The sequence below is a fragment of the Onychostruthus taczanowskii genome, unplaced genomic scaffold, assembly GCF_017590055.1.
Source record: "Onychostruthus taczanowskii isolate IOZ18803 unplaced genomic scaffold, ASM1759005v1 scaffold28, whole genome shotgun sequence".
Lineage (NCBI taxonomy): Eukaryota > Metazoa > Chordata > Aves > Passeriformes > Passeridae > Onychostruthus > Onychostruthus taczanowskii.
The window spans coordinates 7,444,301-7,471,436 of record NW_024500128.1 but is presented as its reverse complement, the minus strand read 5'-3'; the positions used below and the strand labels follow the sequence as shown (position 1 = coordinate 7,471,436).

At 42.1% G+C, this 27,136-nt stretch overlaps 1 protein-coding gene across 1 annotated transcript in view; it reads right to left on the bottom strand.

Moving 5' to 3' along the window:
• EEPD1 (endonuclease/exonuclease/phosphatase family domain containing 1) overlaps positions 1 to 27,136 on the bottom strand; it is a 63,752-nt gene that overhangs the window by 13,694 nt on the left and 22,922 nt on the right. The window contains exons 2-3 of the mRNA XM_041407849.1: positions 16,796 to 16,847; positions 347 to 457 (exon numbers count right to left, since the gene is read on the bottom strand). Of these exons, the coding sequence (XP_041263783.1) occupies positions 347 to 457; positions 16,796 to 16,847 (163 nt within the window). The remainder of the gene's footprint in view (positions 1 to 346; positions 458 to 16,795; positions 16,848 to 27,136) is intronic.

Here is a 27,136-nt window from a genome sequence, read left to right as displayed (position 1 = left end):
TCAAAAGTACTGCAGCCTGCCAGGGAAAAAACTCAGGACTCCTGCCTTGTCCAAATGTATGGCTTTTCATCTACATATCTGTACTGCTTTTGTCCACCTCCCCCAAAAGCATGCACACCAAATACACACACACATCTTCCTTTTTACAAGTGTGCCACAATTCTTCCAAAACATAAATTGTAGAGTCGAATTAAAAGCTATAGGAACAGCCAGCTTAAAAAACAAGAAATGCAAACCTCGCCAAAAAGGATTTGCAAAAAAGTGTTGCCTTGAACATTCAAAATATGTCCTTGGTTAGAGGGGGAAAAAAAGCAAAGCCAAAGTTCAGACTTAGGGATTAATGTACCTTGTGTAGCTGGCCTGAGGGTTTTTCGGAAACAACACCCTTCCAACATCCTCTAGGGCCCTTCCACTTGCGGATGTTTGGCAGCATCGGCTGGTTCAGCTCCATACAAAACTAGAGAGAGAGGAAAGGGGAAAAAAATAACATCAGCTTGGAGAGTTTTAAAAAAAACTTGCAAAATAAAGTGTGTAGTAAAGCACTGGTAAGAGGCAAAGAGGAGCACAGGCTGTGCTCTCTGCCTTCCCTGAAGGCTTGCAAAGGAGGTGGTCTGAGCCACATCCCAGGCTGACTCACCCCTGAATTGGAGACAAATAAAAACTAAAATAACTCAGTGCAAATCCTGCAAGGAGAACATTTATCCCTCAGACCCTTTTCTTTTCCTCCAGAAAAGGAAAGTAGCTTTTCCTCCAGAGCTACTTGTTTGATTGGAAAGGGGTTTCCTCTGTGCTGCCTCCGAAGATGCTGGCTGCACCATACCCCACCCCTGCCCGGGGCTTCACAAACAGCTGCAGAATCCTCCTGGGAGCAGCAGGCCCCCATAGCGTGGCTGGCCCCACTCCAACAACCCAGCCACGGGCATGACATGAGAGGAAGGGTGTAGGCCAAGCTCAGTAGCTGGAATTTTGGGGTTAAGGCTCCTCTGACTTTACACCAGGGACACGTGCTTGATTTCTTCCGCGCATGAAGGAAGCAGCTGCACACTTGCACGCAGTTCTAGCACGTCCTTCTCATACTTCCCAGAGGTGCTCATCTTCTTGGTCACTGCTGAACAGCCACAGCACTCAGACACCATTACATGTCCAAGCTCAGAGCTAGAGAGGCTGCATCCTAATGCCCAGCAGATCAGAGATACCAGAACTGTGGACACTGGAGAGCCCCTGAGTCTGCCAGTGTAACATCTTGAGATTTAAATAAAAGTAACTAACCAGCTAACTAACTAAATAAATAAATAAGAAAAACCACCCTGGAATTTCTGGGATCTGAAACTCCTTGGTACAGACAATATGGAATACTTTTTTTAGGAGTTTTTCAAAACCAGGCTCAGCAGGAGCTAGAGTCCTTTGCAAGGCTGATGTTAACTCCAGGCAGGCTCTGGCTGGAAGTTGGCAGGGATAGGCAGCAGTCAGATGCCCTGGTTGTGGGGAATGGGGCTCGTAAAAAGTCATCCCTATGAAAGAGCAACAGGGATTTCCACTGTGCATCATCTTGCATCATATGGAGAAACTGGGTTGAAATGCAGAGGCTTTCACAGCAAAGAAGGATCTCAGACAAAATCTTGGATCCAGAACACCCCTCCAGATCAAGCAGCAATTTAACAAAGGATTTGCAAGGTAAAGAATAACCTCATGTGCACAGTGACTCTTTGCAGCGGGACATGCCTAACACAGTTTGAAGAACTACAGAGCTGCACGGATATAAGTATTTCCTACATGGACATCAGTAAAATGATGGGATAGTTATTTTCATGTTTATCTTTTGATTCAGAAACTAAAATCAAGTCCGGATCTTTCACTGACTCCCTTGTCTGCAAGTTCAGCATCCTGCAGGCTGAAGCTGTAGGCATTGATTCTCAGATACACACAACCCAGGCACCTGCATCTGCCTCAGAAGACCAAGAGCTGTTTTGGTTGCACACCCAAAGCAAAACATTTGGCACAGCCTTTAGAACAGTTTTCTGACATGCAGAGGTTGGCTGGGGCTTCTTATTCAAGATGCCATAGTAACATATCACATTGTTGCCCATTATGTACCTTCAGGCAGTGCTGGGGCTGGGCTGATTTATGGAACTTGGAGGCAGGTAGGGTGTTTGCACAGCCTGGGAACACAGCTCTGCTCTCAGCTGATCACCAGGTGCTACCCCAGCTAATACAATAAATCACAGCAGCAATAATTAATCACTCCTGATGCCATTCTGATGTCTTCAAGCCAAGAAGATTTGCTCAATGAGTTTTCTAACACTTAAATAATTCGAATCAGAAAAACAAAAATATTGTTGAAATTAGAAGTTTAAATGTTACCTGACGAAAGACTTATCTCTAGGTTGCAGCTGCCTAGAAGGTCCAGCTGGCATAAAGCATGTGACAGGACTGAAAAAATCCTACAGAAACCACCATTTTATTAAAAATTGTATCTGTGGTCTACTAGTTTGAAAGTTTACTTCCTTCAAGTTGATTTTTTTTTTAAGGCCTTGATTTGACTTTGTGGAAACAAAAACACGACAAATAAGATTACATGGTTTGTTCAGGAAAAAAAGCCCATTCTGGGTATGGCTGTAGCCATGGAGAACTTGGCCTACAGCAGCTGATTTCAATCTGAACTCATTTTCCAAGGCTTAGAGGCACACATATTTTGAAGCCATGACAGCATACTTGCTGAGGTCATGTTTTTTTTCCTGAAGTGAGAATGGCATTTTTCAAATCATGTTGTTCTGCCCACAAAACCCAACGTCAACCAACATTACACTTTCCCTCATGCAGCAAAAATATACAGACAAGTTCCTAGTCCATGTTGGAAATGAAAAAAAATGCTTTTCCTCTTTTGCAAAGCTAAGTTAGAGCTATGCCAACCCCTTTGAGAGGCAATTCTTCACGTGGTAAATAAAAACCAAAACTAGTCTCAGTCAATCAAAACAACTCCCCCTCACCCCCAGAAAAAATCCTCCGAAGGAAAAAAGCTCTAGCTTTGTTTTTATCTAGAGCCTTTCAAGCTGCAAGTTTCCTGAAATTCAATCACCTTCTTCATTATAACCTACATATTCCAAGTCAAAGCTCACACACTGTGACACCAACAGCACCCAGGCTTATTTACACAGACGCCCTGTGGTCTGTCCTCCAGCTGGGTGCTGGTTTTTGTGGGATAGGCAGTGCTGCCCGGGAACAGGAACATGGCAGCACCACGCTCCAAGGCATGCTCGAAACAAAAGAAAGTCTGTGCTTGTGAGTGGTCAACCTTCTTGTGCCAGGTAACTACCTGTCCATTGGATTCAATGATCTTTAAGGTTTTCTCCAACCAAAAACTAGTCTGCAGTTCTATGATTGCCCCTGTCTGGCATACAAGGCACCAATAAGAGCCACTACCCCAGGAACTGGGACAAGCAATTGCAATTGCTGATAAGGAACACGTCATTTTTCCAAGAAGGGAGGATCCAAAGAAGCAATTGCTCTTTGTCCACCATGATAAAGAGCTGGCACCTGTCCTTCCCTGTCTGTCCAGAAGCAGAGACAAGTACTTATGGCTGACTTAGGAAGAGAACAGAGGGCAGCTGGAAGAAGCTGGAGAAATGCACATTTGAGGAATGACCGGAGAAGTGAAGGCAAGGGGTCTTGGACTAATTTGGGAACAGGGAAAAAAATATATGCTGGGCTGGCATATGCTGGAGACCATAAGGCAGTTACACACCCACCTGCCTCCCCAGGGCACTCCAAGCACATCTAACTTGGGCATGAAGTTCAGTCTCTTCCAGTGCAGTAGCTCTGCCCACTAGCAGACCTGCCAGCGAGTGCTCTGCAATTCTGCACACAAGCAGCCCCCACCATCTCTTCCTCAGGATGCCCTGGTTACTCTGTGTTTTATTTTGGGGTGCTATTTGTGCAGCCAACCCTGCTTGTGCAGCAGGGTCATCCTTCCCAGATGATGACACCCCTCCATGCTGAACATCTTGGCCTGGCAAGTGTTACTCCTGTAATGCCAGGTCTGGGGACCATCCTGAGCCAGCAACCTCCCTTGTGGTGAATGTCTTTTGCTCAAAAAGAAGATGGGCTGCTCCTAGACCCCGAGGAAACTAAATGTGACCAAGGAAAACAATGCCTTAGGGCTTAATAAATTACACATTTCTTATTAGCCAGGGCTTACTCTTTGGAGGATACCTTTGTTTCCAACCTGGAGTCAGAGCAGAGGCTGTGAGAAGGGCACGGGGAGAAAGAGCAGTCAAGAAGAGATTGCAGAGTGAGCCTGTTGTTGTGGCATGGTATGTCTAGATGCAGTAATCATCACCTGAACTTCAGAAAGGCACTCAAAACAATTAAATATCCATTTTGGTTAACCACCACAGAAGCTGTCAGGCCAAAAGGACACTGCAGTTGAGGTAAACTACTTTCTTGATCAAAGAAAAGGTGATTTTGGTTCCTCTTAACTGAGGAGGTGAGAACAACAGAATAACTTTTCCCTTTCTAGATGTCACATATGCACAGTTACTTTTTTTTTTTTTTAATAAGCACTAGAGGGAGCAGCTTTAATGAGTACCAAAGATGAGTAGAAACTTCTATCAAGTCCTTATCATCTCAGCTATGTGTAGGTGTCATATTAGCAAAGATTTGTCTTTCCGTGGGGAAAGACACTTGCAGTTTGAGGTAAGGGCTGTTTTGTGCTACAGAGTATCTCCCAGTATGGAGGACTAGGTGCACCAGGAAGGGTAAACAGAAGAGCTCTAAGATAAACCTTGTAAACTGAGCAGTGGCACGTGAGGAGAAGGCCCCCAACACTCTCCAATAAAAATTCCATCCTGAAATATGATCTAGTTTATTTCTGATAGAAGATACAACAAAATTGACAGTGGCTTCATGAGACCATCTGGCAATGCTCATTTTTAATCCATACTTGATTTCCCTGTTCTAGCCCTTTGTACTGTATAAATTAAAAATTAAATGCACATTATCCTTTCTTTATTCATCCAACTGGACTGTACATTTATTTCTAATTGAAAAAACAGACTTGAACACACATAATCCAAATCCAATCTACCACAGGACACACTTACAGCTGGCTCACCCTAAGGAAGCCTGACCTAGAAAGCCAGGAGCAGTAATGTTACAAATATTTCCAAGAACCTGAAACCAACACCTTTGGTTTTCAAGCAAAACTTTCTGATCTGACTTCCAGAAGATAGTGTTTTGTTAGATCAGGTTTGTGAGGAAGAAAAGCAGAGTTGGGGGCTGAAGAGACTTGTGGGTGCTGTATTTTATTGTGCTGGCTATTGAGATAGGGAAAAGTCAGAGGCTTCATGACTGCTGCCCTGGTGTAGGCACACCCTGCTGCAAGGCAAGTCAAAAGGAGATCAAAGACACAGCAGGACCAGGATGCTCAGCACACTTGTGCAGCTGGGTAACACTGACTGCACTTCCCACAGGCTGAAGCAACTCAGGAAGGGGACACAGAGGAGCATCAGGTGTTTCAGTTTCATCTGGATTCTCCTACAACCAAATGTAACAGCACGGAAGGAAGCATTATTAGGATTAAAGCCTGAAACTGACAAGAATGTTGTCTCAGGCCTTCACTGCTTGTTTGCCTTTCTCTCAAGCATATCCCTTTCCTGTTTGCGACACACTTGAAAAACACACACATGAGAAGGAGATGCATCCCCTGCCATGCGGGATGCACTCACTGCCTCTATTCCATACAAGTGGCATGTGGGAAAACTGGGGTGACCGTATGTTAAGTTAATATATGTTCATTTTTCACATGCCCATTCAAATAGTCCCTTTCAGGAAGACTTTATTAAAGACTGCATCATCTTTACTGCTTGTGTTGTTCATGTATTGGTATTAGACAAAGGCAGATGGGGGTCTGATAGGCAGGTGATTATAAGTGCTTTCAAAGGAGAACAACCCCTCCTTCAGGGAATCAGTTTCAGTCTTAGCCACAGGTATATATTTGTGATGGAAAAAGTTTTCTCTTTCTCAATATTGTACAAAATTCTACAATGATATTAGAGCTGAGGAAATAATTTTTAAAAATTTAAAAGTTTGGGAGAAAAATTCTAGAAGAAATGAAATAAAAAAAGGAATCAATCCACTGAACAGGCAAAGGCCATAGACTCATGCCTGGAAAACTTATCTGCCCATTTGGCCATGCCAGCATGTCCTATTTGTCCTGGGTCATTGAGACCTGGGGCAATACCTTCCCATCCTTTCTGTACTGATTTGTTGTTCCTAGAACTAAATCAAAACATCCAGATTCATGACCAAATAAATTCTTGCTACCCTCCACATTCTTCACATTACCCAATTCACCCTTGAAAAAGCTATACATACTCATTTCAAGAGGTGAAATCAAGGCAGAGCCCTTCAGCACAGCCAAATATTCACCCCTTGTCTTTCTTCAGAGATAATACGGGACCCATAGGTGCAGTCACCACTTCTGCATACCATTGTGTATTATGGACATACAAAGCTCACTTGTTGGGATAATGTGCAAACTGGGGTCCTAAAGCTTGGTCCATCTGAAGGCACCTATAGCTTTTTCCTCAACTCAAGAAGGACTCATTTTTTCCTGGAAAATGTGCTGCTTCTGCTTCTTGAAGAGCACACCAGTAATTCAGACACCCACAGAGGAAGCATTTCTTTCCTTTGAAGATCAGATTCTCACTCAGCTCTGGAATGATAGCTCCAGGCACTATGTTATGAACCACAGAGCAAACACTTACCATACCACAGCCTAAACCCCGTTAGCCTTGTGGTGGCCTGAATTCCCAGCTTTGCTGCAAAAACCACTTCTAAGCTTTATACTTTTAAAAAAGGAAACCTTCAGGACTGAGCTTCTCAGAGGAGACAGGATGAGGAAGGATCATTTTTCAAGCCTAACTATACATAGGCTAGAAACTAAGTGGTCCAGTCCCTCTGCCTGCTTCAGAGGTGGGTAATTCCATGTCTGCAGAGTGGCACTGCTCACAAAGTGTCAGAGGAGACCATCATTTAAGGCACCCTGGGGTTAGGCAGCAGCTAAATGATGCTTGGCAGGATTGGAAGGTTTTTCAAACTGAAGGCATTGTTTCCCACATCAGGTATTTGAGCCCCTTCATGAGCTTGACTCTCTTTTGAACCAGCCCATGGATGTGGATCCAGCTGGACATGGGCCCCTCTCCTGCCACTGCTGTGTTACTCACCCATTGTGCTTCAGGAATGTGCCGGAAATAATGATGCTGCTAAGTTTAACATTATCTCAGCTATCAAAAGTGTGTGATGGTTTGTTTCCATATACAACTTGTTGGAATCAGACCACTTTTTGTTTTCCTAATACAGAATTTACAGGATCCATTGGGAAGTGATAAGAGCCTACGTTTGCACTCCCAAGTTACTTGCTTTCCCTTTTAAGTACTTACTTTGGAAAAACTTAGGAGAAACAGTGAGTTTCTACACTGCCCTCCCAGATGAATTACAGCTCACCACAGCCACCCAAATGCTTACTTTTCTGTACTATCTAAGAGGAAATTACTGTCATAATCTTTGAATATATGATTAAAAAAACATATTGTTGCCCACAAACCCAGTTCTTTGCTCACCTTTAAACACTGTTCCCAGGACAACAATGCAGAGCATTCACTGGCCTGTTCTCCTACCTTCATCCTAAACAAAGGTGATTATTTGTATAAACAGTGTCTTTTTATAGATCTTCAAAAGGAAGACAAGGAAGAACCTTTGGTGCAGAGCAGCAAAACAACAACTGAAAGAGGCAATACAATAACTCCACTAACATATTTTTAGTGCTGGGGGCACTAGAGAAGAATTATGAGATGTTCAGCTGCCTATCGTCAAAATTGAATACCCACTGCCTTTCATCCAGTTTGCCATTTAATGGGAAGGTGTCTACAGAGATCCTTGGTAGAAATCTATGCTGTCCTTTCCCTTTGGAAGGGGGACAGCCATATCTACCAGGCCTTTATGTAGAAAATTTGTGGGTTCTTAATTTTTCATGTTTCCATTCACAAGTTGAGCTTTTTCCTTGTACTTTGCAGGATAGACTCATTTGGCAGAAGACATTTCCTTGACTACTTCTTTTCTTACTCCTAAAGACTTTTTTATTTTAAACATAATTCATAAATTAAGGCTCAAGAGACCATCAAGCATAGTCACAATTTTTTTCTTGAAGTCTTTTCAAGACAGTGTTTTATACTTCATAAGTAGGCACTATAATCATTAACAGCTATAATGGCATGCCAAGGGGATTGACATGATATAAAAAGGAATAAAAAGAAGCCCTGATGACTGTGAGAATATCTTTTTTATCACACTGGCTTTACCAAAGTTGAATGTTTGAGTTCAAGTAGTTGCACTGTGTTGTCATCAAACAGTACCCAGCTCAACTGAGTAGCTGTGCTAAAATCACAGAACCACAAAAATCATGAGCATCCATGCAGCAGTTACCTGGAGACCTAAACTATGTGTGCAATTGGACTGGATTGCATCAGGTACTGGGCAACCAGGAGTCAATGGCTTCCTGGGAACACCTTTTTATGGTTTTGGTTTGGTTTTTGTTTGTGTGGCTTTTGGATGTTTGCTGGTTTTGGGGTTTTTGTGGGGTTTTGTTGGGGTTTTTTAGTTTGTTTGGGAGGGTTTTTTTCATTTTTCCTTAGGGCCTGGGGGTTTGGTTTTTTATGCTTAATCCTGGGTCAATTATTTTCCCATGAAACCCAGGAATCAATTTCTGTGGTGTGGTGTAAGATGACACCATTGTGAATACAGCCTTACTCACCCAGGAACTACCAGGACTGCACAAGGTGACAATGAGTTTATCAAAACCTAGCCCTTAATATAGAAAGCAAATAGAGAACCATCCCATGAAACATGAGATACAAAAGTGATAAGGAACAGTAGATTATTCACTGACTAAAAGCACCCCAAACAAACTGACTGGTGAGCTCTATCGATTTGCCATCATCTGAATCTCCTTATCTGCATGCCACCTTCAGCCAGAGGAGAAGAGGAAGGGGGGAAATGTTCTAATGCAAAAGAAGAACAAATAAAACTGAAAAGGAACAGGGAAATCACAATATTTGGATGTTATTAATCAAAGAAAGCTGCTTAAGCATGTAAGCTCAGGTCTCCCTCCACCTCATGATCAAACTTCACTAATATCTAGAGGTAATAGTGAGTGAGTTGGGTGTTTTGTGGCTTCATTTCTTTCCTACTGTTAGCATTACTGATTTACATCTCTGCTTAGAGCAAGCATTCTTTCCCATGATAAGAACACAAAAACAAGGAAGAAAGAAACATCTAATATGACTCACAACCATTGCCAGCCTCAAATACTTATTCTTCCTTCAGGCATTGATTACACCACCCTACACCACTGTGCCATCTTCTGTAAAGTTATTTTAATCTGCCTCACCTCCTAATTTTTTAAATTTTTTTTTAAATGCTTATTATCTGGAGGATCTCTCCCAGGCTGCTAGCACTAGGCCATGTTATCCTACCTTTTAAAAATTTTTTTAAAAATCACATACCCCTTTCTTGTTTGTTTTTACAGCTCTAGCCCTTAATCCAAAGTGCCCAATTTGATATTGATTTCTCTCTGAAACAGCTCATTCTTTATTTATAAGTTTCCATGAGTAATAATACATGGTTTTCTGTCTCCTTATTAGCATGCCCTCCACAGAGTCTAGGTTGAATCCTTCAACCCTGACCAAAGTTCTGCTCTAACAGATGCCATGGATTCTGGCTTCCCAAAGAGAGCATTTGTATTACTATCAAAAATTATTTGGGATGACATTAAAACACCATTGCTGCTATGTCAATATATTAAAAAAGGAAAAGAAAAGCAACAAAACCAAAAAACACTCTTCCTCAAATTGCTGAATATTCAAAACTGTTCCTGTTCTTAGAACTTGCTTTGCCTTCTACCATCTTCTAGAAGAAATCAAGGAAAAAGGACTGAGTAAGTCCCTTCTTACTTTTACTAATCACAGCCAAACCTTAACACTTGCCAGCACATATAAACACATATTTTCTGTTTCTCCCTGCTATGGAAGTGTAGAGAATGACTTCATTATTGGGTGAGTTTGGCTTACTTTCATGGATCAGAGCAGATGATTTGCAAAAAATGCCAAGCTATTGGAACAAGCAATCTCTATACCACCAGTGCTCAGAGAGGCCTAGCAGTGGGAAGCTTCCTCTAAGGAAGAGGAGGGCACCTAATAAGGGACAGCATTTTAATAGAATTTGTGTTCTCTGTAGATCTTTGTGCTGTGTATAGCATGGCTTCTAGTGTTCTGTTTATTGAAGTCCACTGATCATCAGAAAATAGATGGGCAATGCAACTACAGAGAAAAAGAATCCAGCCAAGATCAAAGACACCAGAAATCCTAGTAGATGAAAGCCTGTGCTTCCAATGCTGCTGACCACATGGTGATAGTTTGCATGTGAGGGGCCTGGAAAGATAAAGTAGTCACAGGTCCTCCTGCAGAGAGCTACTGAAATCATCATGGACCTGGCCAGAACTGTAAGGTCCACCAATACTTGTCCTTAAGCTTCCAGCCATCTAGATCCCTCCTAGAGAACAGAAAGGAGGAAAATATGAAAGGCCAGAAGCAAACACAGTACAGCTGCTGTGTTCCTAAGACAATTTAGTAGGTAAGATAATGCCAAAAAAAGGCACCCATTTAGTAAAAAATGCTACAGCATTTGCAGCTCCACTTAGCCAAAAATTATTGCTTTCCATTTACAGCTATTCTTTCCTTCACTCTGAGATTTCATGACCACATGGGTTGCAGTCTGAAAAAATTAATACTTTGTACTTCTGAGTATTACCTGCACTCAGGTGAACAAGCAAGACAACAGAGAGAGGGGGAAATACAGGGAGGGTGTGGGAAAGCAAAAGAGTAAAGTAATAGAATATAAGGTGAGAAAAAGAATAAAAGCAAAATCAGTGGGATGATTTGGAATAATCTCCTCTTACTCTAAGTGGTCAATCATTGACTCTATGGTGGCTTTGAAGGAACAGGGCCAAAGGACCTACATCAACTGATGAACTCTGCAGAAGCCCATCCCACAGCTCAAAGACTTGACTCCAGCTGTCCTCTCTAGAAATGGGGAGCAAAAAAATGAGGCAGTGACAGAGCTGGAAGAAACTGATCAAATGTCCTGACTGAGTCACTGGCCAAGCTGACATCTCCGTTTCCTGATCTCTGAAAGCAAGACTGCTGTTTCCTTATCTGACTGTAGAGGACATCCAAATGTACTTAATTTTCAAAGGGGTCAACTGTTTTCTGGAAAGGATGGGTCAAAGAACAGACAGCAAATATAATTTCTTTTCAGCAACTAATTAATTCATTGCAAATCGCCTTATGATCTTTTTAAACAAACAACCCAAAGCAAGATTGCAAGATAGGGCTCACACTGTACAGAAGGATTATGGCAATTAAAAATATGCACACAAAGACTCAATTCCAAACTAACTTAATTTCTGGGCTACATAAAAAAAAAAAAAAAAAAAAAAAAAAAAAAAAAAAAAACCAAAAAATCACATCAAATGCACACACAAGCACATTTATATCCATGCAAGCAAGATGCGATGTGCCTATGCTTACCCCTGCAAATGAAAATCAACACCTCTCTTTCAAACACTGAAAAGCTCCTAGGGATAACCTTTCACAAATAAACAACCTGCTCTGCTCGGAGAGGGATTTTATAAAGAACAGAGATTACAATGGGCTTAATCATGATTAAACACTGATCTGGCTCAATCTACTCAAAAGCAGACAAAAGATAAATAAAAACCTCCAGCAGATGCATTTCATACTGGAAATTCTGGAACTTCAATTGACGTCATACTTTTTATGTTCTGATAATATCTGGAGGAAACAGTACACTGGATCAAGAAAACAAAAGCAAATTTTTAGTTAAAATTCTCCATGTGCTGTGTAAAAAGAAGGCGGCTACAGCAGGGAACAGACAGGGCAGCTCAGCATTTTACAAATCTCTTTTTGACTGCAGCTGAAATTGCACCAGCAGAGTCATGCTACTAAAAATAAACAAGCACCCCCTTTTTGCCTCATCTTACCTTGTAAAGCTGTGCAACAATGATCACTGAATTTCCCCTCACACAAAAGGCACTTCTGATCAATGGCAGGCATGCTAAATTTCTTCTAGTAAAATAATGCCACCTCCTCAGTATCACCTCAGTTGTGCTTCACTGATTCCTCGTGCACAGTGTGCAAATTCTGTGTGATGGGAAGGGGCTGAATTTAGCAAATATTTCCCAGATACAGACATCTGGTCTTTCCTATGGGTGAGAAAACCCAAGAAACTGATCCTACATCATGAGAGACAATTCCAGCCAATAGTACTGCTCATGGAGATGGGAAAAGCCAAAAATGAGCACAGATTGTAGAGAATGTTTGTCTGCAGAGCTAAGCTTTCCATTTAATGCAGCAAGGTAAACATGAAGAAAGAGAAATGACTCTTTAGATGGGATGGGGAGGGAATCTACCTGGAGAAGAAGGCTGATCAGAGTTTTCTCATTCTATCTTCTCCAGCAAAAATTCCCAATGGATGACCAAGTAAGGTTAGACCAGCAAACAGAAGAGATCCCTTCCTGTATTGAGAAGGTGCACAGCCGCCTGCCCTCGTGTCCAGAGAATGCATTCTGTGCTTCAGAGATACCAGGTGAAACCCTGTCAATCCCTCTTGATTTGTGACCTCCAAAACTTCTCCAGTGAAGGTGAAAATCCCTACAGAGACAATGCAAGCCTACTGATAATTGTTTTGCTCTTTTCACTTTCTTTTCACTGACCTCTTGGACATAGCTCACAAAAATTTGCCATCATTGTTATAGGCAGACATTAGTAGTGAAAGTTATGTAACTCACACTGATTTTCAAGCTGCAAGTTATTGTCAACTTCAAGCACATCATCCCTAAACAAAATCAAAATCCTCACCCCAATTCCTATTGTCCTTTAGCCCACCTAGTGTGTCTCATAGCAGTCTAAGTAGATCTCTTCCAACTGCAGGCAGAACAATCATCACTTTGCAAATGAATTCCACACTTCACAAACTGCAGTTCAGAATCACATGATTTGCATTTCCTAGATGAGACCCCAACAAACTTCTCTGTGGAGTCAAGTGGACAGTCCTTTGTCATCTTGAGTAACAGCAAATGCATTTACATTTTAATACACAAATAGGAAAATAATGGGTTACTGTTGCTTGCCCACAAAGCAGGCTTATCTTTTAAAAAGCTGTCAGGGGATTATGGAATTGTACAAATTATTTATTTTCCTCTATAACCCACCTCTGAAGCAGAAATGAGCTCAAGAACACCTGTTAACACCTGAAAGATGCAGGAGGAAATGCTCAGAATGCAAAGAATTTTTTTCTTTTCCTTGTAAGATGGATGACTCTTCCTGCATAACTTACTGGCATCAAGCACCAAAGAGAACAATTGCTTTGTTGTACATGCCTATGGAAAAGGGCTTAAATGAATTTAAATGCTAAAACAGTAACCAATGAGAAATGTCACCTGGCTAGGCAGTTTAACCTAATTACTTACACAGATTTATTTTTAAACTATAAAAACAGCATGTTCCTTGGGAGAATTATTTTTTCCCCTTCCCCAAATAAATACAATTAACATTTGGCAAGTAGAATTCTTCTTCTGCAATTAAGGACTTGCCAAAATTAGATAAAGCAAAGTACTCAAAAACACATTGGGGCAAGAGTGTCGCTGGGAGCGTCTCCCAGAGCTATGCTTCTGGAAGAGGAAGAGGTGTTCCATACAGAACTCAGCACCAACAAGCCTGCGTGTCTGTGATACTTCTTTCTAAAGCCTGAGCAGCCTTGAACCCTTGTGGGGACGAGGCTGGCATGGCTGGAAGCCCTCCCATGGCATCTTGCCATCTGTGTTCTTCCCTGCCCTCGGCAAATGCCAGCTGCACTTCTGAAGGGAAGGCACGTAAGTAACGTGATCCCACAGCAGCAGGGCAAGCTCAGCAAGGGGGCAGGGGGAAGCAAACACATTGATGTGAAGGCTCAAGGTAGGACAAAATACTGACACAGAATTTTCTCCAGGTAGAGGCTCTTGTTCTTCTGATGTGACCTGGTTCACTGAAATAAACTACTATTTTCCCATTCCTCCTAACAGCAGTAAGCATGGTGTTGGGGCTCAGCTCCACAAGCAGCACCCTGTCTGTGGTGCTTTCAGGAGACTGTGGCACCCCAGAAAAACAAACCAGCTCATGAGCAGCATCCAAGGGTCAGCCCAGCTTGTCCCAATCCAGGACAGGCTGTAATTAAACCTTGTCAATCATCCCTCCTGTTTTGGCAACACCAGGCATAAATGCCACCAGTGTGGCAGATCTTTGGCTTAAAGGGCCATTTTGGCCCAACTTGCCAAAACGCTGGGGTTTAGGAAATTAAACAAATAGATTCTTTGCATGACACAAAGCTTCTCACAGTGTGTTAGTTTATTTTCAATAGCCAAAGTGGGAGAAACATTTAAAGACACTTAAGTACCTAAGATAGAACAGCACAAAATCCTTTTCCAGCAAGCAAGACCCCAACAGCTCAAACAAGTTCTCCCAGCCTGCTCCAACAGTCCAATGGCTTCATGTGCCTCACCTCACAGTCTGCCTGTGTTATTCATGGCCAGAATAATTTTGTGACACTGCCTTGAGGCCCTGGTTCTCAAGAGAACCAGGCCTAGCTGCACATGCACCCAATTTCAGTGTGGTTTGATTTCATTGAGCTAACCTGCAGCCCCTAAGTCTGTTCAGCAGGGGGCTTCTGCCCACTCCAGGATTCCATGCAAGTGTCAAAAATATATAAGAACACTTTCAAAACTGGGCAGCAAATTTTAGAAAAAATAAAGTTCAAAAGCAGCAAATTTTAGAAAAAATAAAGTTCAAAAGTTCAAAACCATCTACAAGAGACTGGAAAGTGTCCTACAGGAAAAACAGTTATAAATTATCATGTCCATAGCTACTTTAAAGGAAGCTTCACTTCGAAAACCAGAAAAACCCATCTTAGAATAAATATGAAAATATTATCATTAATAATATTCTGTATTCCTGCAGTATAATGCTGACAAATAATGACTTAACAATACAAAACTCAGAACAGTGTTCTCAAAACCTGACTCTGCAAGCAGGCTGGACAAGGGATTTTGTTCTATTCTGTGGGCTTCTTCCCCTCCTGTACTTAAAGAATAAAGACAGCAAACTTCTTTGAACTTACATAATTCAAGCCTGTTATTTTCCATAGGGCTAAACTGGCCTCTTAAATTCTTTAATCTTGGCATTGTATGAAAGCAGATATCAAATATTCAGAGAGTTCAATTTAGAAAGATCATTTTTCTGAGGCTGAGCCTTTCTGAAGAGCTTCCTGCAGTGCTCCAGACAATGCCTCAAACTGCCATTCCCACCAGGCTGAGGTCACCTAACCTTGCCAGGCCATGTTTTTGGAGGCATTGGGCCAAAGGGAGGTATGGGTCCGTTGGAAAGGTGGGAAGGGTACAGGGTGTGAGGGGCCAGAGAATCCAACTGCTGCAAACAATGAACATTTGCTAAGATCAACCTGATTTGCACAATGAGTAGTTGAGAACTGTGTCTTGTTCATATGTAAAAAATGACAATGTCTCCTGCATAGCCCTGTGTCACTGCCTTTTATCAAAATCTATCTCTTCTAGTCAAAATCAGAGTTCAAACACCAGTGGAGAGATGCCCCATTTGAATTAACTGGGTGTATGGAAGAACTCTGTGAAATGCATCTCCAGTCAGTGGCAAAGCACAAAGCTGAAGCACCCACTGCTGCTGTATCTTGTTTTTCTAATTTCTAGAGTACCCAGCAGGTGCAGCCTGAACACAGCGCTGCAGGACATCCTCCTTCTCACAGACAAGGATGTGTTCAGGCAGGAGAAGGGTTGCTCCTTCCTTCCCGAGCCTTGCCACACCACTTGTAGGTACAGAGGAGCTGCTTGGATCAGGACCAGCTCAATACCTGCGCTCTAAGACAGCAGTTTTTGCAATAGGGCTCAGAATCCACTTGTTTTGTTTGCATTCTAAAAGGTCTCCCATGCTGCCTCACAGCTGGCTCCTTGCTCTTGCAGGTGAAGGAGTTAGCGTGGAAAGTGAAGGGAAGCAACTGGTCCCAGTATGGGCACTGGAGTCCAGTCCCACTTGCCAGGCCAGAAGAATCATAAAGCAGCAAGAAATTTGGTTCTCATCCAGAAGCAGGCCATCATAGAACATTTTGTGTTGGAAGGGGCCTTGAAAGATCATCTGGTTCCAACGCCCCTGCTGTGGGCAGGGACACCTTTCACCAGACCAGGTATCTCAGAGCCCCATCCAACCTGACCTTGAACACTTCTTGGGATGAGGTATCCACAGCCCTGAGGGACCTGTTCAAGTGCCTTCTCACCCCTACAGTAAAGAATTTCTTCTGTGCATCTGACCTGAGCCTGATGTGCTTGCAATACCCTGGGATAAAGAGCAACGCTGGATTTTATTAGTTACTGCTTATTATAAAGCACTGCCTACCCCAAGCTTGCTGTAAAATCAGAAAGCAACAAAAGCACATGGTCAGCTGAGACAAAACATCAACCCTCTGCCTTCATGCACTGTGTAGCTAGGAAGATGTCCTATTTTTTGCAGCATGGTATTCCATGAAGTTAGGAAGCACAACTAACACAGAGGGCTTTAAGAGCTTAAATCTGTTACAATAATTGCATTAGATGTATTTTTAATACCTTTTCCAATGCTTCTCTGTCAGCCAGCTCCTGCACAGCCAAAAGCTTGATACTGTAAGAAAAAAACAGAGAGAAAAAGATAATTAATCACTGTACTGAAAGCATTACAGAAATTGAAGAAACAGCAGAACTGAAGCACTGTTTTTATCTTCTCTCTTGCAAAAGAAATACAAGAAATGCTCATGATGAAACAAAATAAAGCAAGAGAGACAATGTCACTTTGTTTGCCATGAATTAGCCATCACAAGCAGATTTTTTTTGGTTTCCAAGTTACAAGTGTATCTGAATTTGCCTTACAGAGAAACTGCATCAATCATTACTTTTGTAATATCCCAAATTAACACCAAATGATCTTCTGAATGACAAGCACAGAAAAATATTCTAGACATTTCTATCAGTTGTAGTCAACTTTCTTCCTCAGTGTCAACAGGTTTCTACAAGCCCCAAAAAGCCATTCCCCCGGATTTACGATATTAGATATGCAGTGCAGTAACCAAGACAACCCAGCTCAAGAAATTTGAGAGAGATATGAGGGAAATGTGCACCACCATTTAAAATTACTGTAGAAAGGTAATCCTCAATTATTATTCTTGTAATGCCCTTTGCTAATCAATCCCAAATATCTTCACCTACTGAATCTTTTCTAAGTTTACCTCTAGGGGCTAAATCCTGCACACTGGATTTCTTTCACTTAAACAAGGTTATGAGATTCACTCAAGCAGGATTCTACACCTGTATTGCAAATCCACAGGCGCACTTCCCTTACCCAGCCTTAAACCCAGTCACTTAATATATATCCTTGAACTCCAGAGGGTAATTTCCTTTACCCAGGGATACAAAAACATTTGCATGGCTATAGAAGAATCAAATGATGCATATAAATATTGTTTAAATTACTCTCACCACCCTGCACACAGACACAGTAAAAAGCCAGTATAGTTAAAAGCTCATATCCAACAAGGTGTGAATAGTCAACACAGAAGTCTGCCAAAGGATATAATACAAAAAGTTTTATTAGCCTTTCAAAACCTCAGAGCAATATTACATAATTCTTGAGCATCCACTGGCACCTTGTATGCTAATTATGTACATCCATCCTGCAACAGCAGCTGTCAAAGCATAGTTCTAGTCCTGTCTTACTATGGCTTTCCACTGCAGGTATTCACAGCCTAATCCCTAAACACCAATGTACTTTCACTTTAATGGACTTCTAGCTTTCAGTATCTTCAAGGTACCATAAAAAGCCTATACCCAATGAATTATAAAATAGCCTCAGACAATGCATTTCTAGTCTGCAGAGACTATTACTGCTAAGACAAAGAGGGCGGAGATGGTTCAGAAAACAATGGGATAATCAGAAAAATGAAAAAGATATTCCATTAAAGCCCAACCACTCTAGTAGCAGGGGACATGTGATTTGGTGTTACTGTTTGGTGAACACACCAGGCTGCACACACACAAACTGGAAGGCAGTTAAGGAAAGTACAAAACCAACACAAGGTATTTTTAAACATAACTTTCCTTGCAATTCAGCTAGCATGCAAAATAAAGACGGGCTGGGCACAGGCAAAGAAGGCAGTTCCCTTTAAAAAACACTGCAGTGCTGTGTCCAGCTCAGAAAGAGCCTCAGCTGATGCACCGTGGAGAACAAAGTCCAATAACTCAGGCAGGAGCAACGCAGCCACAGTCAAAACCTGTCTGTGAATTCAGGAGTCCCCTCATCATTTTGGATGACTCACCTCTGTTGCAGTGCACTTGAGAAAACCCCGGACGGGTGAGAGGGAGGTAGGCTAACACTCGTGTGGATGCACTCAGGGTGGTCACAGCCCCCTGGGCTGCTGCAAAGGTGGCTTCAAGTCGATGCATACATGGGTTGGGGGTATGCAAATTACTGTTGTATTTTTCTTTTTGAAGCTAGACTTTTTGATTACCTAATCAAATCAGTCAAGGCTGTGGATGCTTCTACCAATTGACTGATTTACTTCTAGAATATTATATGTCACTTCTCTGACTCAATAGCTACAGAAGAAAGATGTAGACTGCCCTAAAAGCAAGTACCACTTTCATTAAAAATCATCATCTCACTGTAAAAACCTACCTTCCCTCCTATTCACACCTGAAAAGCCCCACAAGAACTTTTTCAACTAGTATGTATTTTTTAAAAAAGTATCCAGTCACAAAGAAGCAAGAAACAAAACAGGAAACAGGAATCTTTTTACTTTATTTCATTATATTATGGAGATGCTGTACTCTTGTTCAGAGGTGAAGAAACCATACAAAGGGTTTACATCTTGCAGAGATACTGCATATGCAGGGTCAGAATCAAATGTCAATTCAAAATTGCTACATGTTGCTACATGATTTGCAGCAAATTGGTTTGATTCCTGGAGAGAAAAAGACTTCCTCTGCTGTTACAAATTAAGAGATCAGTGTTTGCCCAGTACTTTACTCTTTTCTCCTCAGGTGACACATGAAAATACCTCAGGTATTTTTTCTTGGTCAAAAGGAATCTGCAAACACAAGATACACAACCAGATACAAGATCCTTCTTTCCTTAAAGCAGCATCACAGACAGTGTCTCTGTCCATCGGATCACAGCCCACTACCTGGAAAATTGCTCTTGATAACCACTTATTTACTGCTTCTCCCAGCAGTTCCAAGCAACATTAGTATGTGCTACTTTGATGCAATGTCAGCCTGGAAATGCAGCTTCTTTCAAGGCCGCTGCTTTGGGCATTTGATGCTTCAGAAAGAAATCAGGCTGCTTATTTAGGCACTACATCAGCAATCTTACAACCACTGAGAGCAGCTCATAACTTCATTTGCTGCTTGTAGCTTTTTGGTTCACCAAGGATTTCAAAGTAGATGGGAATACAGACAGTAACTGTGGGGAGAGAGGGGGAGGAAGTCTGCAATTAAAAAAATCTCAAATGAAATGCAGAGAGTTACCAAAAGCCAATGCTGAAGCCCAAGCTCTGGCAGTCTACAATACAACACTTAAGTACTACTCTGTTTACGTATATCCTTGGCATTATTTCTTTCATCCTCACCCGTGTTGTGCAAACACTAACTCATAAATAAAGTTGTAGAAAAGTTGTATTTCCCAAAGAAACCTTATGGCTCCTGGAGAGACTGCTCTAACTTACCAGCTTTAAAATATAATGGCTAAGAAAGCTGTAATATGAGTAACTATACTGAAAAGGCCTCTGTTTGAATCTGAAGCTCTATTATAAATACTCACTGACTGAATTACTTACACAAGCTATTTAAACAAAGCTATTGAAATTAATATCCTGGCACCCCAGGCACACTCAAAATACTTGAAAACATGCAGTGATCAGGATGAAGGACTCTCCTCCAGCACTGAAAATATGCAAACATGATGTGCTGTCAAGGAAACATGACTCCCTCTTTTCTTGGCCATGGGTGACGCACGGCATTCTCCTCTAAGGGAATTCCTTTTGGTTTCCAGAAGATTAGTCACAGTGCTGAGCAAATGCCTATAGCTTCAACACATTTCTGCACCTCAGGGTATCATTGCAATCCTTTCCTCAAAGTCTTCCCACTCAAAAACAAGTAGCATTGGGTTTCTCTTTTTAATCCCACATACCCTGGAGTAATTTAAGTCTTTTTGGCAGTCTTTTGCAATGCTGCAAACTCGCAGATAGGTCCCTTGCCTGCTGATGGCTTCCTGTTCATCCTGAGCCATCATGACCGCGTTTAATTTGCACTGAGCTTCACTTCCCAGCTTGAACTCACATTGCCCGCAAAATCCCATCTGCTCTTGCAGTGGGGAATGTTGGGGCTCTCCTAAGAACCACTAGAGGGTCATCTGCCTGCAAACCAGTGAGCCTATGGCTCTGCAGCAAGGCAGATGGGATGGTCTGAGACTGCCGCACAAGGCAGATCCCAGCTCCATCCATGCAGAATGCACCTCAGGTCTTTGCCTGAGGAAGAGAAGCTGGTTCCTCCAAAATCAACTTGAAGAGTGCTTTAGGGATAGGAAGGTTTTTAGAATCACAGTCAGTTTCTGGACCACCCCTGCACAGAACTAGAACTGCAACCATTACAGACACAGGTCACCTGGCTGCCACTATCAAGAGAGAGGGTCCCCAGAGCAGAGCATCAGTGAGCACAGTGACCTATTTCTGCTGAGCTGAGCACAGCACAGAGCTGAGGCTTCCATTCAGTGCAGAACCTGGTAATTTTGAGGAAAGGTGAAGGAGGAGAAAGTGAGGAAAATGTGAAGCATTAAGTTCAGCAATCAGGGACTCAGTGAAGTGCTTAAGCGAACACTTGGCCCCACTACAGTGCCCTACAAAAGCTCAATTACATACTTTTGCTCAAGGCCTGAGTTTTTCCAAAACCCTCATGCTTTTTATCAGTCAGTGCATAAGCCTAAAGTTAACAACATTGAGAAATGCCATTTGATTTCTCTTGCTTTTCTGTCACCTTCTTCAGCATACAGCTGCACCAAATCTTGCTTCAGCTAGACTCGCAGATATTATTATAATAGCCCATGCAAAAAACACTCAATCCCAAACCATTTCGAGCAACATTAAATAATTCCTTTCTCCCGTCCTTCTAGTCTACAAGCTCTTCCTCTTTGCTCTTGAGATAAGATCCCACAAACATATTATGGCCCATGGTGAAATTTTATGGAACATTTACATATCTAAGAGTAGAGCACGTAACTGCAGCTTTTACTGACAGACACATGTGTGAATTAGTTAACAAAAAGAACAGGACAAAACCACGTGGGCCACCAAATTTGTACTCCAAAATTGTATCTGCAAACCTATCCAAACCAGCCATGCTCATAAATCTATTCTGCTCTAAGAGATGGGCATGAAATGGGACAGTTGGACTAAAAAAAGAAAAAAACTGCAGCTGAGCTATGCTAATGGTACCTGGGAGGGAGCACTCCCCATCACCTGCCTGCTCTCCCCATCCCTCACCTTAGTCTCCACTTGTGCTGCACACTCATCACCATTCACACCACAGCCCCCGTTTTTCCTTCTGCATTTGCCAGATGACAAGGCGAGTAACAATAAGGATGGGAAAGCACCCCATGCATGTATGTGTTCACTGTGAGGGCTGCGGTGGTCCCTGCTGCCCCAGCTGTCACCAGCCTGAGTTTAAGGGTTGTGATTAACTCTTTTCTGATTGCTTTAAGGATAGCGAGGTGCTTATAGAAATACATGGAGAGCAGGGAAAGCTAACAGCCCAAAAGTGGCAAACACAGATCTTGTGGTTAAACAAATGCAGGGGGATGGGGGGGTGGTGTGTATAGAGGGGGTGGGAGTGTGGTTTTTTTGCTGTTTGACTGTTTGCTTTAAACACAGACCTGCAGCTGGACCTTGCTGCTAATACCTAATGGGCCCCAGGCTTCTCTTCCTGACTCTGCCTGCCCCTGTGATGATTACCTTGCACAAGGACAGGTGAAAGAACAGCAGGCTCCCACCAATAGCACTTAGCAGACTAAGTTTAACACAGTGAGATGATGGGGAGCAAGTCTGAGCACCCTGGGGCTGAAAAGGGATCTGTGCTACTCTTTTTTTGGGGCTGCCCACACTGACCAGGGCAATGGGTCACCTAAGTGGGATGCCTTCACAGTGAAGGATCAACTTTTAAGGCTTTCATCAATGCATGCACTGTAAAAATACATCCTATTTTTGCTGGCATATCCCATTTACAAAGTTGTCTTCCCCCCCAGACCCTGTTTGCTCACACCCCCATAAAAACAAAAGCAGAAAGAGGAAAGAAACGCATGCTCAATGACTTTCAGCCTTGTACACTTCCTTCATCTACCCCTGTGAAGCTGGATGAGGAAAAACCCCCAGTTTCTCCTTTTCCAATAAAAGCATCTGCATCTTCTCAATCACTCCTTAAATGGAAGGAAAAACTGTGTCCAGTGCCACATCTTAATGGCTGCTGGAAGCCACCAGAGAATTTCTGAAGTAAGCTTAAGGGCTTGGATGGGAATACCATGCCATATTGCTTTGGGACTAACTGCCAGCTAATGACACAACAAAATATGTTGGAAGATTCTCAGGAAAAAATGTGTCCACAGTAAGAAGAAATAATGATAAGATCAGGGAGCTGCATTTCCTACATATTAAATGTATTTATATCTATCTATACTATAGATACATAAAAACAGATCATATACATGTTATATATAATTTTTGAAACATTCATATATTTACACAACTATATATAGGCGAATTTATTTACGGCTACTTTTTTTTTGCAGCTCCCTCATTGGGATGAAAGCAGATATTCTTCAATGTCTAGTCATTGCTGATTTGCCTGCAGCATGGTCGGAAACCAAAAAGCAGATCAAGGCACTGCAGCTGGAAAAGGAACCAGGAGTAAACGGAAGGAGCAGAGAAGCCAAAATCCATCAAGCAAATTGGCAATGTAGTGCAGGCCACACAAACACTCCCACCCTAATGTTTGCATTCATGGATCCTATTACATTATGTGAGTGATTGAAGTATTTGTCACGGGGAGAAAGGAAACTGTAATGGAACTAGAAGAAGGAAAACATGAATTATGGATGGTTACTACGGAGAGTTGAAGAGGGAGAACAGCAGCATTACAAGGCAGGAGGCAATTGAAATAGTTCATTTCTTTCCTATTTCAGTGGTTCCCTGGGTTCAGGGATGCTCTCTACTTGCTGTTCTCTGCTCTAAACTTGCTGCAAAGCCATCACTCTGCAGGACCTATGAACTTTGCACTAAGGATCTGATTTATGTTCAGCTGATGCTGTGGTTTCAGTGCAGCTGTATCATTGCAGGAACTGAACGATGATTCATAAACTCTGAGCACTGTGTATTCCCAACACATATGAGAAAACCAAAAAGGCTGCAAGAATAGCAAACTTCTTCCTAGAATTCTGGAAGGGAATAAAACATGCTCACAATGACCCAAACCACAACCAACTGCAGGAGACACGTGAATGTCCGTGTATAATGAAACCTGGAAGCCTTCTTGACCACCTCCTTGGAAACAGCCAACCCAAGCTATTTTCAAATGGATGAAATCCATGCTGCTGTGCATACAGACTTCCACTACATCAGTAAGCAGAGCAGGTCACACTCAGCAAAATTAAGAGGGGAGCCACTCAAAACTCAGAGAATCTCTGTGAGGCTAAAGAAACATCAGTCTTATCCATCTACCCAGAAAAGGCATCTCCTGAGCTGTGAGGCAGTGATGCTTTTTCAGGACACTGGTGCAAATTCTGGGGGGTTCTATCAGAGTAGGTTAGGAGCAACTGGGAAGAGTCCTATTCACCTCTTTCTCCACATAGAGGATCAGATCTTGGGCCTAATTCTTTCCATTTTTCAGAAAAGGGGGAAGAAGACAGGACATCATTTCTACTTGCATAAAGTCTCTCTGAAGATTCCCTCAAACTTTTACACTAGAGGAAGTCACAGAAGGGTCATCCTTTGTGTGCATGCAATGCACACATAAATACTGTCCTTTCATTATTAGGTTCATAAATCTGCATTTGAGGTACAGAGTACTGAAGACTCAAGCACTGTACTAACAGTACTTTTCAGAAACACTTGATTAAGTTAGAGGCCATCCTATGGCCTTTTCTCTTGATAGCCTGTTATTATTCTTTCCTGTCCTTCTCCAATTCGGTCTCTGCAAACTGGGGCAATGCCAGAAGAGTGGGAGCAGTTAGAAAAGTATAAGTCAGAGAAGACTTCCAAGGTCCTCAGAAGAAATGCTGGTTATTAAGGGCTGGGATACATGCACTTGATTGAACAGAATCAAAGCTGATTCCTGGGAGGCAAAGGTTAATTAGGCAAATGGCTCAAAAGGATCAATCTGTTCTAAACCATTATTTGTTGATTTTTTTTTAATTTTAAAAGAGTTTAAAATAGACTAGGCAGCTGAAAATATGTCCCAAATTCCCAAACGCACGAGATGAAACAACAAAAGGCCTGAGAATGCCAGGAACATAATGATTACAAAATAGTTACCTAATGAATAAAGAAAGAGTAAATCAAATACCTATATTAAATTATACTAAACACAGCAATCTTGTCCATATATAAATACTAACAAGAACCAAGTACATGCAGCGGCAATGCAGGTGAACTCCCAAAATCACTCAAAACTCAGGGTGACAGTCCAGCAGGCTTCTTTGTCACCACTTCCACCTCCACTTTCACTGATTGCTCCTGTGACAAACACTTCACTACATGATAATTCAGGCAACAGAAGAGAGTACTACTGCAAGTGGCACGTCTGTGTGTATGTGTGTTATATTTATGCACAAAAAAATTACACCAGTTGTTGCAACTCCCTTCTGACAGCAAATCAAAATCAGTTGCCTGCATTAAAAAAGGGGGGTAGTTGCCATTTGGTTTAATTCATATAATGATAAAATGCACTTTTCCTCCTCAGTTTTTCATTTCTTATTATATTTAGCTAAGAGAAATAATGTCTTCATCCAAACCAGTTCACCTTATGCTCAATTGTTTTGAGCAAAATCCTCCGTATAACGTGCACAGTCACAGGATTTTATTTTTTAATTTTTCAAAAGATGCCTGTTTCCTTATAATTCCACAGGAAAAGAAAGACTCACAGAGAATGTTGCATCTGTGGCAACACTGATTTCTTCTGAGTCATTAAACTGGCCATGAACAGCTTATTTAACTTGCACTGAATTATTCAAATCTGTCCAACAAGGGAGGAGACCAACACTGAAAACAAAAATTTAGAAGGTCATAAAAATCAAAGGTGACTTAGAGCTTCCAAATATAGGCATTATGTTATAGTGTACGCAGTCTCTGACATTTGGCTCTTTTTCTGGATTTTCTGAATCATTCCCTGCTGGGGGAGAATCTCCTAGTTCCAGAAACAGCGCCTTCTCCCACCCTGCCCTAGAGCAGCAGTGGAAAAACTGAGTAGTCCCTAGTTAAATAAATGGATATGCTTGGAAAGGGCACACCACCACACTACCATTCTGCCGTGAATTACAAAGCTTCCAGCAAAATTACGAGGCCTTGGGAGGCAAAGTGGTTAATTGGGACTCCACTTTAAAAATATGCCTCTGTATCCCGGCAAAATCAAATGTGATTTGAAATAGCCCACGTCCCCTTCTCTGTCAGGTATATGAACCATATGCTATCAAGCTGTCATGTGAAAGCTCGTCATGCCCATTTATTCAGCCTCAGAAACTTAAGGCAGTATTACTTTGCCATACATGCACAGCCTCATCTCAGAGAAATGAGTTTCCACAGTTAAAATCGTTACAAAGGAATACAATGAAAATTAGTTTGCTTTGTGAAATACTTGCTCAAGAGCAATGGTGCATCTTTATGGCAGTGCAACTACAATTAGCTGGTGACATCTGAGTGCCACTAAGATTTATCCTGGTGTTTTACAGAGAGTAAGCTCTGTAAAACAGAGCTTAAAAAATTCAAAGAAAAAAAAATTCAAACAGAGCTTTTAAAAATTGAAGCTTCCTGGCTGAATCTGGATACAAAACTCTGCAGTTTTTTACAGCACACTCTTAAGAAAGGGGTTGACCCTCAAGAGCTGGCTCCTACTTCGAAGAGGCTGGCGAAGCGCCACAGCCATTGTGCATTTCATATGCGCATCTTTTGCAGAAGACTTCGTGCCAAACTGGAATTGTTTAAGTGGTGGAAGACACTAAACACTGGGTATTAAAACAGAAGAATGTGCACAAGAAATGCTCCAAGAGACCTCACACAATTATTGAGGAGAGGCATTGTGATGAGGTAAAAGGAGCACTACAGAAACCAAGAGCAGTGCTTTGGTCAAGTGCACTTTTCTCCATGGCTCTTTCACAAGCAGCATATGTTATCTTACAAATTGAAGGACATTTTGACAAAAGGCTAAACTGAAGTGCATCATTATAACAGGTGGGAAACAAAGCAGAAACTGTATTAGCAGACAGCCCGTGTGTTTTAAGGACTTCCCACTCTGTGGCCAAAAGCCAGCCCACCTGTATTCGTAGAGCGGAACTTGGGAAGCTGGTGACAAGACCTTAAAACCAGTGTTCTGCAAGGGGCAGGCATCCAAAGACTTTGTCAAGGGGACTGAGACCTTGTCATCATGAGAGGGTGGAAAGTGTGGGTTTAGCAAGATAACACTCATGCATTACTACTCCAACAAAAGTCTCCAGTGCAGGCCTAGCCTAACACTATCGAGTCCGCATGTCAACACAGTGGAGCGTCAGTCAGCACAGCCATCTGCTGCTTCACACACAGGAATGGCGTCAGGACCCACTGCCAACAACTGGGGTGCTCTCCTTACAGCATCTATCCCAGATGGTGAAGGAAAGGTCACAATAGA